We start from the raw sequence: 16,332 nt of genomic DNA, 5'->3' as shown, positions 1-16,332 counted from the left end.
TAAAATAAAGGCACCGAACAATACATGCATAAACGCAGCAATAATAGAGAATGTCTCACTCAGATATTTCTGTCAGATACCTTCATGACAAATGCAGACATGCTTCGATGATAAAAGAAAACAATGACAGCTGTCTGCCTCAAACAAAATCCACACATATTCCCAAGGACCCAGTAGCTGCCCAAAATGGTGCGTGACGTAAAATAAACCAAGTTCAGCTACTTCCGACTACTAGCAAGACATGCACAAAACACAGCCATAATAGTGAATTTACAACAATTGCCCCTTCCGAAGAGTGCATCTTTTTTTCCCCCACTGTCTGTCCTTCAAAACAGAATACAAATATTCTAGAATGTTGTAGAATCATCACATAAAAGGAGCCACCTACATCATATCGAAATAATAATAATACTGAATTCCAGCGTAAGGGGCGAAAGAACTTAAGTATTATAGCTTTAAGTGTGTCAAGTCCAAAGCGGATGTTGAGTTTGTTAAAAAGAATTATATCTATATTATATCTAATCATATCTTATCTTTAATAGGTCCAAATCAGACTCAAGGAACCTGAAATGTTGAGCTTCACTCATAAAAATGCTGTTGACTATTTCACAACAAATGACTCCTCATCTCTTTTACCCTGCAGGCCTGCAAGTGGACCAAGAAACGGTGACATCTTATCCACAGGTGGTGGTGGTGCGGGTGCCCACGCCATGGGTGCAGTCAGATAGCGACATTACCGTGCTGCGCCACCTGGAGAAGATGGGCTGTCGGCTGATCAACCGTCCTCAGGCCATTCTCAACTGTGTCAACAAGTTCTGGACCTTTCAAGAGCTAGCCGGCCATGGCGTACCTCTTCCTGACACCTTCTCCTACGGTAAGCTATGCCTTAACATGATTTATTTCATTTAGCAGTACATTACTTAAGTAACCTGGAAGAAAAGAAAAAGGCATTTACATGAACACTGTTGGGTGTTAAAAAAAAAAATACAAAAATTTGTCGTTTTATTTTGCGGAAAATATTGTGTGTGCGTGTAATACATGAGGTTTGCAGAATGATTTTAATCAAGTAAAAAAATAAGGTTTTCTAGAACGAAACAGCTGTTATACTTTCTCAGCCAAGACACTTCTCTGGTTCCAAGATGTTCAGACTGGACTCCAATCAGATTGATTTTAGAATTATAAGGTATTAAGGTGCCCCACAAATCCCTTTTACAAAAATAAATAAATAAATGAAACCCTCAATTTTTACGGGAGCAAAACACTGATTCAGGCTGGGGGAGGGTGGGAGGGACGGAAGGGGGGGGCTAGCGAGAGAGATTTTTGTCCTACATTCCATTGGTCTCTCTTTGGTGTAGTCCAGGCAATCCATGCGGAATGGATACAGCGCTTATGTAACAGTCCCGCTGCACCCTGCCTCTGGAGCCTCTGACAGGGGTTGTCCAACATTTGGTGTCCATTTGCCGCCATTCCCCTTCTCTCTCTCTCTCTCTCTCTCTCTCTCTCTCTCTCTCTCTCTTTCTCTCTCTAATTCTCTCGCTCTCTTTCTGATGGAAAACATGTGAATCAGTGTGTCTGGAAAACGCCATGTGACCGAGTGGATCACATCTGTTCCCTTGAAAGGATGCCAGATTTACAGACGTGAAAACAAGGAGTGAATTAAACATGGGGTCTACAGTATGTTTAATGATATTAACAATTTACTTTTTGATATTCCTAAGACATTGTAGCCTCACCCTATGAGCAAATGCATTGAAATCAGAAGCATGACGGTGACCGCTCCCTTCCAATGTCACGCTTGTAGCAACGGCACAACCCTGCTGTTTTGAATAAATTCTGTTGCCATAGCAACTGTTGTCGTTCCCTCCCCCCACCCTGCTTGCTCAGTAAGATGCAATGTATAAACGCCGGTATCAAAGGATGTTCCTTTTAACACATTTAATTCCTGTGCCGTTTGTGTGTGCCTGCGCGCGTGTGTGGGTTTTTCTCAGGTGGGCATGACAACTTCCGAAAGATGATTGACGAGGCAGAGCCGCTGGGCTACCCAGTGGTGGTGAAGAACGCACGGGGACACAGAGGTAAGACAGATGCATGATTGTTCCCTGTTATCGGCGTGCAAATATGTGTTTAATGGAGGCAACCGGAAACTCACTAGCCATGTATCGAAATCATTGGCAGATTTTTCAATGAGTAGGTGCTGCAACAAAGATGGGACAGAAGTGTACCTCTTTTATTGCTGTTTGGTTAACCATTACTGAGCCTAGTGAACACATTTGTCCTTAATTCACTTGAGGTGGTCGGGGGGAAAAGTTTGGTATGTATATTTTGGCCTCGTCCAAAGCAGCCACAATGTCTGCTGACCTGTTTGCCCTTTGGCATTCATAGTTAACAACACTTGACTGGCTTTGACATTGTGTGCAACAACAATGGGCAGTGGCTGGACCAGCCCGCCATCATGGTGTATTGTTGGACAAAACAGCCGTTAGTCAGAACCCAACTTTTTCTATTTGTTGATGTGTAGCTGTCCTTACCTCTTCCATACTGAAGGTTCAACTTAAAATTTCTAAAATGTTAATTCCATGGGAAATGGCTGGTTAATTAATTAGCTCACACATTAACAATGAAGGGAAACACTTTAAACTATCTGTATTCAGCAATCTGTGCTGTGGTTGAGCCCACTTGACACCACATTTGGCTAGTGTGAATGCGCTGATGCTTCCCCTCCTCTGACAGACTTGGAAAAGTTGTCAAGCATGAATAGTCATGCACACACACATGTGCACACAATAAAGATGTGTCACATAGTTACTGTAATGCAACCTATCACTTCCATCCTTGCATGAAATTAATACATATTGGAGGTGTCCAGATCCGATCTTTGAGATGTCTGAAAATAATAAATATTGCAACACAAACGCTCTATAACCGCTTACAGACAGGCAATATAACAATACTCTGCCATATATTCTTTAAACTCTGTGAAAAACGAGTTATAATAAAAATATATGTCAAGATTTATTATTTTGCACTTTTAAAGTATAATTTTTATTTATTATTCATTTAGATTATTTGTCAGTTTTCCAATTTATTTTTTATTTTTGTTTTACTTTTAAGTTAAGCAGTGGTTATGTTGCAATTTAGATATATATTTTTGTTATTTGTTTTGTTAGTTACTTTTCAGGATTTCTCATATTTTCTTCATATTTTCTCTCATATCCGCTGTTATTATTGTCCATTATCCATTTTCTGAGCCGCTTCTCCTCACTAGGGTCGTGGGCGTGGTGGAGCCTATCCCAGCTGTCATTGGGCAGGAGGCGGGGTACACAGTGAACTGGTTGCCAGCCAATCGCAGGGCACAGAACTGTGAGGCTGACGCTCTAACGCTTTAGGTTATTTGTCAGGGTTTTCAATTTTTTTTAATTTTATTCAATTGTAGTATATTCTTATGTTGAAGGTTAAACTTCATAAAACACAAATTAATAAATGGATCGGTTTTTGTCATATGTACTGTTGCTGACAATTGTTCCAACTGTTTGAGTAATATCACTTGATTGAAGCTGTTTCTATCATTCCGTACCACAAAATAAGCAAAAGTGTGTATTATTCATGCTGATATCGTATCGGATCAATTTTTTGTATCCGCTGATACTAGAGGCTGCAATAACGATATCGTATCGGAACTGAAAAAGACATCCCCACGTGTCCTATAATTAATGCCATTGTCCAACTCATCAGTTATTCATGATAATTCCCACAGTGCACAATACAAATGACTGGTGCGTCTACAAAATAACACAACATGCTCGGTCACGCAGTGTGTGCAATGTGCTATCATATAATCAATGTAATCGCTCATCTTGCCAGTTATTCAAAGTAATAGCCACCTTGCACGATAAAATCAAAGAAAACCCCACATAATTCAGAGTAAAACTAAGCACGGCACGCTTGGTCAAACACACGCACAAGCTCGCTTTTATGTATGTATCATGATTAATAACATTTTGCCAAAATGCAGCGAGGTGAAATAAAGTGATGACACGCCTAAACAGGCCATGGCCCAAATGCTTAAAAAGCAATGTGAGAGCAAGCCAGCAGCGGACGGGAGAGGGACGGGGATTTCTCCCAAGTCCGGCTCTTTAAGGGTTCTAAGGGCCTGTTGGGTCAATTGTCCTATTCTATGCTGAAGAATGTTTACTCCTCACTCACTCTCAAGTCTCCCACTGGCCCATATTTAATCGTGCCCAAGCACATTTATGTATGTCACACAATGATATGACACTGTATGTCTTCAGCGCTCCTGTCTTAAGGGTCTATGTTGTGTTCTCTGTTTCATTTTTACTCAAGCGTATAAGGCTAAGACTCTAATCAATGAACAAAGTGAATGTCAAAATTCTGCGTGCTTGAGCACAGTACAACTTGCCAGCCGTGAGTGCAGCCTATACCATGGCAGTTATTTCTTGCTTGCCTTGTTTTCTACACGTGAAGTGCAGGGTCATGCTTTTCACTGAGTTGCGCTAGCCAAGTACTGCCTTGTCATCATATTTGGATTGTCAGTTAGACACCATGTACACACTCACATACACATTCACCAATCACATGATTTGTCCCTGCTTGTGGGCTAGGGGTCAGAGGGCGTGACAAGAAGAAGTGTTAATTAAAACAGACTTTTTCTTGCCTCTGTGAGAAGCATTTGTTTGCTCCTAAGAAAAGCACCCTAATGTTTTTGGGAAGGGGAACTTACAAAAGACTTGGTCAGCAGATTTAGGTAGAAAATTTTGAGGAAGATATCAAACCACAATTAGTGGTTCCTCAAATGTCTAATCACTTTTTTGTCAATACCAAAGGTCTGGTTACCCTTAATAAAAATGTCATGGTATCTTGTCCTATTTTTTTCCCCAGGCAAGGCTGTGTTCTTGGCACGGGACAAACACCACCTGACCGACCTGTGCCACTTGATCCGTCATGACACCCCCTACTTGTTTCAGGAGTATGTCAAGGAGTCACATGGCCGTGATGTTCGTGTAGTTCTGGTGGGTGGCAGGGTCATCGGCTCCATGCTACGCTGTTCCACCGATGGACGCATGCAGAGCAACTGCTCCCTAGGTAGGCATTCCCCAAGCTATACCTGCAACACCAGCAATGCGACAGTAGAGCAATAGAGCAGTTCTTAAAGGTAGGATGTCCATCGCTCGGACTGGGATTGTTGATATCTGTGGGAAGGAATCATGGTGCCAGTGGGGGATGGACACGGGATTTATATAGAATACCTCAAGTCTCTTGGTGTTTTGCGACTGTGTTTGAGAAGAGAGTCAGGCCGTGAGTCAAATCTTGGATTCAGGAAGGACAATGCATTGTCTCTCCTGGTCATGAAAAACTAGATATAATACCATCCTATAGACGCTAGAGGGTACATGGGTTTTTGTTCATATACTTTTTCGATGCCTTGTGGGAGTTGTTCCAAAGTCAGAGGCCTGCTTTTACAGGTCATTCCGTCCCTGTACATTCAGAGCTGGCGGTTGGTCTGCATCATCTACAGTAAGTCCCACCTGTTCATGGTGGACTCCGCCAGGCTTTCCTCTGGTTAGTGGTTCTGTTTATTATTTGTATGGACATAATTTCAAGATGCAGACATGGAGGATGTCTCAGGATCTCATCTCTGCTATTTGTCAGATGTAGTACTGTTGACTTACGTAAGTAATCGACTTGTGACCGGGGCAGTTTCTATAATGAGTATAAGTACATCCAAACATAAGGTCTTGGTTCACTGACACAAAACAACACATTGCACTCAGTGGGTTCGGAGTGGAGTTCTGCCCCAAGTGTAGGAGTTTTAAGCATCAGGGCTTGCTGGTGCGCAATGCATTGTGTGCTATTGACTTATCCACATGCCACAAATTCCCCCTTATCAGCTTGAATTGCAGTACTCCTCAAACTAGAAAAGAGGCTGAAGTCAAGCAGGAGAGGCTGAAGACAATTCCTGCACTGGCGATTCAACATTGTACATTTGCCAGAGATGCGCGGCTATGCTAAATGTTTTCCACAAAACCAATCCGACATGCACACTAATCTTGTATTTGTAGTGCCAACAAAAAACAGCAATGCATTGTTTGTGATAACATAGAATCAACTTCATTCTGTTATTTTCTCATAGTGGAAAATTTTCCTAGCAGTGTAATGCACATCTCAGTACTTTTTACCGTGGCACAACCAAAGTCAAATTAGTTTTCTGGAAAGAGGTAAATAGAAAATATTACCATTGCTCTCATTTTGTTTGGTTGTCATTTTGATAGATTTTTGCTCACTCTTCTACTACGGTTCTGATATGGTAACTTTCTATATTTTCAAAATCGCAATCCCAGGAGATTGGGATTAATTTCAGATCTTCTCTGTACGTTGGCTCCCAAGCAAGACATTGTTACTTTTATAATGCACTGAGTTCTGTTTCAAGTTGTGATCATAATTTGTAACATGGTCCCTGGGAGAGGTGGGCAATATGTGTGGCCTTAAAATAAAACGTGATCATATTTATATACTGAAACGAATGTCAGAATGGTTCCACTCATGTTGTTCGTTTCATAGCGGTAGTTAAACTTGCAAATCACTTTTTGAAAAATAGTCACTAGAGGGGTCCGAAATATCACTCCTGCCAAGTACAAATTTATTATTCGCTCAGCCATAATAGCTGTTTAAAAAAGTACTTGGAGAACTCTCCCATCTTGATTATTGTTAAGGCTTGGTGAATATTGATCAGGAGGTTTAATTCTGTTTTGTTCAAATCTAATTCTTTTCCACCCGGCTCTCATCATTCTGATGAGGACAATAAGAAACAGTCATACCCTTCCAATTCTTGTATCAAGCATGATGAGCCATCTGCTCCATGACATGTTTTTCGGAAGGAAGGCCAGATCAGCAAGGCTGGCCTGAATTTCGACCCTCTGTATGTTCCACATATATTGAGGACTGATACACTGAAACCATACCACAAGATGCTGGATAACTCCCTCTGAGCTACGCATAGTGATTTCCACTGTCAGAGCGTGAGCAGTTTTGAGTACAGTTGGAGTCATAATGCACTGTGACATATTTGGGTCAGTCATCATCAGTTTATTAATGTTTATATAACGTATGTTTTTGACTGCACAAGGATATGGTGACATTACATTTTCTAAATTACCCTAAATTTCGTTTTCATAAATCTTCTTTTCTCACGTTTTTTATTTCGTAGCGGAATCTAACAGTTTGAACACAGTCCATTCTGGGATGCTGGTTGACCCCCTAATTCAGGGGTGTCAAACTCATTCGTGTCACGGGCCACATTGTAGTTATGGTTTCTCTCAGAGGGCCGTTAAGATTTTGAAATCATATAAATATTGAATCACCTCCTTATATTATTACATAGACAACAAATTGATTGATGAATAGTTTGGAAATCGAAATTCAAGGGTAATACTTTGTTTAAGTTACTGTATTGTAAAAAGAGGTTTGGTAACCAAAACATGGTTTGAAATATTTATTCCATATGAAAATTTAATTTTTCCTCCAGATTTTAGCAATCATGGCAGTTCAAGCACATGATTTGCTTTCGCGGGCCACATAATATGATGCGGCCGGCCAGATCTGGCCCCCGGGCCTTGAGTTTGACACCTGTGCCGTAATTGGATAGGACATAACATAATCCATTCCAGGGTCACCTTTACTAATTTACAATTTTTCAGTAATATTTCAAGACTCTTAACTGTCACACAAGTGAAGAATCGGGTTGGTATATGAAACTTAAATTGTGATTGTTGAAAGTGGGTTGGGATGTCATGCATAACAATTTTGAATGTTCTTAACTCACAACAACAGTTTATATTAAAACACTTGTCCAGATATTATTATCCATCCATCCATTTTCTGAGCCGCTTCTCCTCACTAGGGTCGCGGGCGTGCTGGAGCCTATCCCAGCTGTCATCGGGCAGGAGGCGGGGTACACCCTGAACTGGTTGCCAGCCAATCGCAGGGCACATAGAAACAAACAACCATACGCACTCACAGTCATGCCTACGGGCAATTTAGAGTCTCCAATTAATGCATGTTTTTGGGATGTGGGAGGAAACCGGAGTGCCCGGAGAAAACCCACGCAGGCACGGGGAGAACATGCAAACTCCACACAGGCGGGGACGGGGCTTGAACCCCGCACCTCAGAACTGTGAGGCTGACGCTCTAACCAGTCGCCCACCGTGCTGCCTCCTATCAAGTCCAATAAGTATAATCAAACACAGCTGGACTCCTAAGTCATATTGTACTAAGCAGCCAGGATAGAGACATGTTAATTACTTAATACATAATTTCTGGTTGTGTGTGTTATCACATCAAAAAAGCCAAAGAAAAAGCAAAACACGCAGAGTTAATCCCCAGAAGGTGACTTTAGCTGCGTGTAATTTTGAAATTCCACGAGATCCTAGATTAGGGCTATTCAGATAAAATAGCGAGAAGTTGTATCAGGGTCTTGATGTTGTCACCAACTGACTGCCAAATACAATACAAACATTGAGCTGTTCACACTAAACAGGAAGAATTTGTAAAAATACAAGTTCTAATTGAAGCTGCAAGCAACCCCTCAATTCTTTCCTATGCAAAAGTTGCTGCCGGATGGAGGATTTGATACAAGTACAGGAAGTCCTCGAGTTACGACGCACTCGACCTACGGCGATTCGACTTTACGACGCCCGTGCCTCGTCCGCCATTTTGTCCCAGCACCATTGTGTTTCTGTTTAGCTAGTGCATAGTGCTTGTCTGTGTTTGTGCGGCTGGAGTATCTTTGCCTTTTTCGCCCTCCTTTTTTCACACTCTCAGCAGTAATGGTAAGTACAGCATCTTATTTTCTTATTTTAATGTATTTGAGTTTCTTTATACCAAGTGTTAACCTTTCCTGCTACTGTCACCTGACTGTGGTCGGGAGACGCAGGGGTTAACTCCCTTCTCTCGTAGCACAGCTGAGCTGGGCGGCGGCGGCAACAATAAAGGCACGAAGCACCGATTTGCTGCTTTAATGGCTTTATTAGCTCCTCTGCACATTCAACGTCAACGGGTCCTGCGCTAATCGCTACTCTTCCCCGGTCGCCGTCACGACACTCACTACTGTACATACTCGCTCGCACTCCTTCCTCCTTCACAGTCCCGCCGGATGATGCCTGCGCAGTCCCGTCGCACTCACACATCCGGTGAAATCCGACTTGCGCAGAAATTCGTGTTACGTCGCCAGCGTAGGAACGGAACTTGTTCGTAAATCGAGGACTTCCTGTATACAGAGTTTGAAGTAGACAGGAGCTCCAGGAGCAGTGTTACCACATCTACAGTTAAGCATTGTGGAGCTGAGTCAATCATGTTTTATGTTGAGTTGAATGCCCACACGCAGTGAGTGAAACACACCCATCTGTCTCATATAAGTGGTTCATTGGGTAGCCATGGAACAAAGTTGTTCATCTTTGAAGGTTTTTGGGCAAAATTAACTCTTCAAACCCAAATGGCAGAAGTTCGTCTTTCCGGGCATAATTGTCTTTGTGGGTCTTCTAATGATAGGCCTGGGATTGACTGAGGACCAGTCCAGGATGTACCCTGCCTTACGCCCAAAGTGAACTAGCATAGTTTCCGGTGACCTGCGACCTTAATGAAGATGGGCTTTAGAAAATGGACTAAACATTTTGGTAGTAGTACATACAAAGGCATCTGGGTCTGCCTATTGAGGACCTTATTAATTTTGCACGGGAGAAATGTGTCATGATGCATGTTTTGAACGTGGCGCACATTGACTTTATGTGTTTGTTGACATTAAGGTGGCGTGGGAATGATGTGCCCATTGAGCGAGCAGGGTAAGCAGCTGGCCACAGAGGTGTCAAACATCCTTGGCATGGATGTGTGCGGCATCGACCTCCTGCAGCTCAACAACGGCTCCTTTGTGGTGTGTGAGGCCAACGCCAACGTGGGCTTCATCGCCTTTGACCAAGCATGCGGCATGGACGTGGCGGGCATCGTCGCCGACTACGCCCTGTCCATGCTCCCCAACCGTCTCACTCGTAAGATGTCCTTGCTGTCGGTGGTGTCGAGCACCAGCGAGACCAGCAGCGAGCCAGAGGTGTGCCCCGTGCCCGCAGTCGGGGGCTCCCTGCCCGAGGCTGTGTGCAACATGAGTGTGGGCTCAACTTCCAGCGAGAGCGACCCCGAGCTGGCCGAGCCCTCCCAGTCACCCCCCTGCCAAGCCACAGGCCCGGGCCTCCCCGACCCGGCCTACAACTTCAACACGCTACTCGCCAACGAGATCAAGCTATTGACTGAGTGAGATGCAAGCCGCCTGCATGCACTAGCAAACACACACACACACACACACACACATTTCCAAATACATGTGGATGAATGCAAAAACAGAAATTCTTCCTCATACTAACTCCCTCCAAAAGATCTGAGGCTGCTCCCCTGACTCCCTCTCAGTCCTAAGGGCTAATTGAAGTATTCTATCTGCTTCCGCTCGGTTTTAACACCCTAAAGCAGCGGCGTCAAATTCATTTTTGTCGCGGGCACATTGTAGTTATGGGTTCCCTCAGAGACCCGTTATGGCTGTGGAATCCATCCATTTTCTGTACCGCTCATCCTCACTAGGGTCGCGGGCGTGCTGGAGCCTATCCCAGCTATCTTCGGGTGAAAGGTGGGGTACACCCTGAACTGGTCGCCAGCCAATCACAGGGCACATAGAAACAAACAACCATTTGCACTCACATTTGCACTCACATTTACACCTACGGGCAATTTAGAGTCTTCAATCAACCTACCATGTGTGTTTTTGGGATGTGGGAGGAAACCGGAGAAAACCCACGCAGGCACGGGGAGAACATGCAAACTCCACACAGGCGAGGCTGGGATTTGAACCGTGAGGCAAATGTGCTAACCAGTCATCCACTGTGCCGCCGACTGTGGAACCATATAAATGTATAATTTCCTCATCATATCAATACATATACGGTGAAACCTCGATTTTCTTATCCCCTAATTTCTGAAAAAATGTTTGCAGAAATTTTTACCCAATTTTCGTAAATCTGTGTGGTTTTCTTACAGTTGAAAATTGTCCAAACGTATCCGCCTGCCAGCATCACGCCTGACTTTCTTATTTTAAAACGCTTGTCATTTCCTAACGTTATTAAAGGTTAAGACAATATGAAATTTTGGTACAGAAGAACATGAAGTAGACGCACATGATTTGCTTACGTGGGCCACATGAAATGATGTGGTGGGCCAGATCTGGCCCCCGAGCCTTGATTTTGACACTTACCCTAAAACAGTTTGGGTTAACCCTAGCAGGGTTTTTTTTTTTTTTGGGTTGGGAGCTGGGGGCTGTTCCTTCTTAGACGTGTCTTACTCCAGGTTCCTCCCACATTCCAAAAACATGCATAGTAGGTTAATTGAAGACTCTCATTTGTCCGTAGGTTTGAATGTGGTTGTTTGTTTAGACTACGTGCCCTGCAGTTGGGCCCTGCAGTTTAGGGTCTCGCCCAAAGTCAGCTGGGATAGGCGCCAGCATACCTGCAACCTTAGTGAGGATAAGTGGGTCAGAAAATGCATGGATGGATAGGTTTAATATCATTCCCATGAACAGCTGGGACGTCTCACTGGCAGGTAGTGCGTTTGGTACTTAGGCCTTCAGTGGGGATTTACTCAATTTAATCATCCACCTAATACCACCACTGTCACGCTGCATTTATAGAGACCATCAATAGCTTACTGTACAAAAACACAATATAATAGCTTGTAACTGTACCATGTACATCATCAGGAGCAATTCAGAATATTTTTTTTAATAACATGATAAAAACGTTTTTAAAAAATCATTTAAATACATCACACCCACCAGAGATGCTGATTATTAAATCTTTTAACAGCCCCTCGCTACAGATGTGTTTTGACTGCAACTGTGAAGTTTTTGGTGCGACAAACCAATCAGAAGACAGATAAATGCTGACGTTACTGTGGGCCAGTTCGATGGCCCCATGAGGCGAATTTGAAATCTGATTGGTTAACGAGACAGTGCCATTGCTAATGCAGTTCAAGTTACATCGGCGAGCACTACTGATTCTGAAGGCCCTGGGCAGATTAGATTATGAGGGCAACACATAAAGGCTAAATGCTGATTGGAGAAAAAAAATCTAACATCCAGATACATGCACTGGAAGCAGTGCAGCCAAGAGACACTCTACCAAATGAAGTAGAATAAAAACATAACAACAAATATTAGAATTTAGGTTGTAAATATAGGTCAGTGCTGTTAGTGTTTTAGGCCAGCAAAGAAGGCCTTGTTGGTTTTTACAGAGTACTAATTTGTGGTCATAAATTGGCATTTTGTGCGCACATTATATCTATATTGTGAGCAAAATTAGGGTTTCCCTTGATGTCATGTCTGGGGCTCCGTAGAATACAACCCTAGGCCGAGCTTATTTTCCAGTTGTGTTCAATTCAGCACAAAAGACGACGCACACAACAAAGCGCAACAACTGGCGATAGAACAACTGTGGTCACATCTAATGTAAAGCCCAAGATGCAATAAGCATTTTACGCTCATGTCCACGTTTTTTTAAGTATTACACGAAGTCCTCATGACTATTGCAAGCTTGAAAAAATTTGCAGGTTTTTTTTTTTTTTTTGTATGTAGTGTCTTTAATTAGCTGTACCAGCAGCAACAGTCTGCCAAGTTTGAAAAATTCCCTCAAGTCTAGCACTTTATGACAAACAGATGCATTTGTTTCCTTTTTTGTCTCCATGCAAGAAAAAATATACCTCAAAAACAAGTGACCTGTCACTGCTACAGAATGACACATCGTTGGAAAAAATACACCACATATCAAGCAGGATGCTGCACTCACAAACCTGCTGTTCCTTCCCTCTAGTTATTTTGTAAATATTAGCTTCAGTTGTAGTTGCTGTTATGATGGGGGGGGTCTGTCAATTTCTCTGTCCATGAGTTTTTTGTTTGTTTGTTTAATTATTAAAAAAAAGACCTCATATACAGTACGACAAACACAAGACAGAGTATACTTTTCGGCCTTTTTTTTTTTCCCCAGGAAGATTTCAGGGATTTTGAGAGCTCATTGCTGCCATGGAGGGGCGGCCATTCCCAGCACCGATCAAATTCTGACTTTGTTCCACTAAAGTAGCCCTTGGTGTTGACATTGTTGTGCGTTTTGTCGATAACTCAGGGAAGCAGCCTGGATCTAACCTTCAAATACCAGACATATCCGAGACAGACAAAAACATAACAAGCAACAATGAGGAAAAAGTATCATAAGATGTGGTGAATACCTTGGTTAACATGCACTTTTTCCCCTTGTTTCTTCTGTATTGTTCCTTGTTTTCTTCCTAATTTATGCTATTTTTAAAGACAAAACAAGTGGTTTGTGTGCACTAATAATGTGTAAAAACAAAAAGTGAAACCGCTGTGAAGCCTGATTTTTATTTCCTTTTTTTGTTGGCGGAAGGAAGTTTGTGGAGTGTAGCCAAAGCTTAAAAACTCACGAGACTCCAGGAAAACAACATCGCCCAAACCCACCACCCAGCAGCTTTCGCTGCAATCACAGTAGCTCCACCGATATACACTACACACACACACACACACACACACACACACACACACACACTACTGTGATGTCGTCCATTAAGCGAGTCACGTCACCCGTGTAGGCACATGTATGGGTGAACTTTCTCCACTTATTGGGGTCCTCTTGATTTGGAAGTTTAATGCCGCCCGTATCAATCCACATTGTTTACATCAATGTTATCGCATATCCATCATCCACAAGTCTGCTAAACATATCTCTATACAGTTAACGGCAAAATTATTCATGGGCTGGCCCAAGTTGATTTTCATTTGCTGAATGCTGGAACTGAGCAAAAGTTACTGTGTCGACAGATATTAACAATAGCGTGCCCCCTTTTTTATGGCAAATCTTTAAAATGACCAAACTTTAAAAAATTTGTCCACTTTAAAAAATCATCTATAGCGTCGTCCATCAGTCTAGGTCGCCCTTTTATAGCCGTTAATGACTAGATCAGACTACAGGATATTTGCCCCGATATTGTAGCTATCGTGGGTAATTTCCCAGATCAGACACGACATATTTTGTCAGGAATGATTTGGCCCTACGAAAGCCCTACGACGCCAATATGAAAAGTCTAGCATGTTAGATTTTCTGGGGGATATCTTCCATGTAGTGTGACATAACAACAGCGCACTTTGAAGTCAACCAATAGTATTGTGACTGGCGCATCGCCTCCCGTGCCTGCCGTTGTCAACTTGGTCGCTTGGGATGTTCCGATCATATTTTTTGCACCCGAGTCCAACTCTTTGATTTTAAGGCTCTGCTGATACCGAGAGTACTTCAACAATGCATTAAAAAAAGAGTGCACATCCTAATTTTCTCATTTTACTTGTCTGAAAGCCTGCACAAGTTTAAGGGACAAAAACGTCGCTCCTTCTACACACTGTGGTGCAGAAGGCCAATAGAATCAGTGCAACACCGTGTGTGCGCACACAGATACACACACACACACAGTCTCCGTGTGTCTATTATAGGCACTCTATACCCTACTAAAATTACTCCGAAAAGTTAACCAAAGGTGGCATGGTGGACGGCTGGTTAGCACGTCTGCCTCACAGTTCTGAGGACCCGGGTTCAAACCGGCCTCGCCTGTGTCCTGTGTGGAGTTTGCATGTTCTCCCCGTGCCTCTCTGGGTTTTCTCTGGGTATATCCCAAAAACATGTATAACAGATTAATTGAAGACTCTAAATTGCCCCCTAGGTGTGAATGTGAGTGCGTATGGTTTTTTGTTTATTTGTGCCCTGCGATTGGCTGGGGACCAGTCCAGGGTGTACCTCGACTCTCGCCCAGATTCAGCTTGGATAGGCTCGCGCACGCCCACGACCCACCCTAGTGAGGATAAGTGGTACAGAAGATGAATGAATGAATGAAGTTAGCAAAGCTATTACGGTTCCCTTTGGCAAGATCTTTTGTACTTTTGGATTATTTTGTCACTTTCTAAACTTTAAAATTTCAAAAAATGAATAACACCAATCTTTTTCACCCGATCTCGATCAGCTGAAAATCACGTGATCGACCCCGATTTTCAATCATGTGATCGGATTGTGACATCCCTATTGGTCCCCGTTGTCAACATTTGTTCATGCGCACAAACATTGCAACCGTTAGTTGTTGCCTGTTTGTGAGCCATATCGTCTTAAAAATACGTGAACATACCTCAAGCAATCCTTGAATGAATGTCATCTCCTGAGCACCGGTGACATCCACCATACGTTTTTCCACATCTTGTTTTTTTTTTCCTCCACACAATACATTGACACGATCCAGTGTTGTTGTTGTCGCTGTGGTAACGGGTGTATCCGGTCACGTTGAAAGGTGACACGTTTTCTGGTTTCGCCTTTGACAAGATAAAGCCCAGTGATCGTAAAAGACGGGATACAGTGGTATTGGAATACATGTCATGTAGTGTTGCCACTGTCTGACTGAGATACAGCAAGATTTTATTCCAGTTGTCTGACATTTATGAAATTATGAAAGACCAAATTTGTCCAAAAATGCATTGTTCAAAAATAGCCTTTGAAAACATCCATCCATCCATTTTCAACACTGCTTATCCTGGTTAGGGTCGCCGGAGCCTATCCCAGCTGACTTCGGGCGAAAGGCGAATTACACCCTGAACTGGTCGCCAGTCAGTCGCAGGGCACCTTTGAAAACATGTATATCATATTTCTAAACATATCTACAAATGCTTACATGTTCATAGTACCTCGTAAGTAAGAAACTAAGAATGAACATGACAACTGTATGTACAAAAACGAATAAAGCAAAATTATCTCGGCACTGATCTCTTTCTAGGAATGTCCCTTACTAATTATGTCCCGTGTGGCTACAGAGGCTTACCAAATCCGAACACATGTACCTACCATTACACCCCAAGTAATATTATTTCCGACTCATGTCTATCAAAGTTACGGCGGTAATTTCCAAATAAAGGCCTGCACCTATTTGGGATGCACATTGTGTCACTGATTCTTGCATGCCATGTATTACACAAAATAGCACTGTTCGTAATTTCAAAACATCTATAGTTTGTCAGTACCGTAACCCACCCATAATGGTTCCATGAGCCACTTTTGGGTCCCGACCCACCAGTTGAGAATCAATGATCTAGGATGCCTGCTTGTGACTGCAGCTTATTTGAGCAAATTTGCCCCAAATCACCACTTACTGTTCAATTTTGGGCTAGGGTCCTTGAGACTTTTTCATGCGTCC

At 42.8% G+C, this 16,332-nt stretch overlaps 1 protein-coding gene across 1 annotated transcript in view; it reads left to right on the top strand.

Moving 5' to 3' along the window:
• The window catches only part of rimkla (ribosomal modification protein rimK-like family member A), a 67,212-nt gene that overhangs the window by 28,297 nt on the left and 22,583 nt on the right, over window positions 1-16,332 (top strand). Inside the window, exons 3-6 of the mRNA XM_061783072.1 lie at window positions 644-874; window positions 1,989-2,075; window positions 4,897-5,100; window positions 9,816-10,314. Coding sequence (XP_061639056.1) covers window positions 644-874; window positions 1,989-2,075; window positions 4,897-5,100; window positions 9,816-10,314 — 1,021 coding nt within the window. The remainder of the gene's footprint in view (window positions 1-643; window positions 875-1,988; window positions 2,076-4,896; window positions 5,101-9,815; window positions 10,315-16,332) is intronic.

The sequence above is a fragment of the Phyllopteryx taeniolatus genome, chromosome 1 (assembly GCF_024500385.1).
Source record: "Phyllopteryx taeniolatus isolate TA_2022b chromosome 1, UOR_Ptae_1.2, whole genome shotgun sequence".
NCBI classification, from domain to species: Eukaryota; Metazoa; Chordata; class Actinopteri; order Syngnathiformes; family Syngnathidae; genus Phyllopteryx; species Phyllopteryx taeniolatus.
Note: the sequence above shows the minus strand (reverse complement) of the source record. Positions and strands in the feature narration are given on the sequence as shown.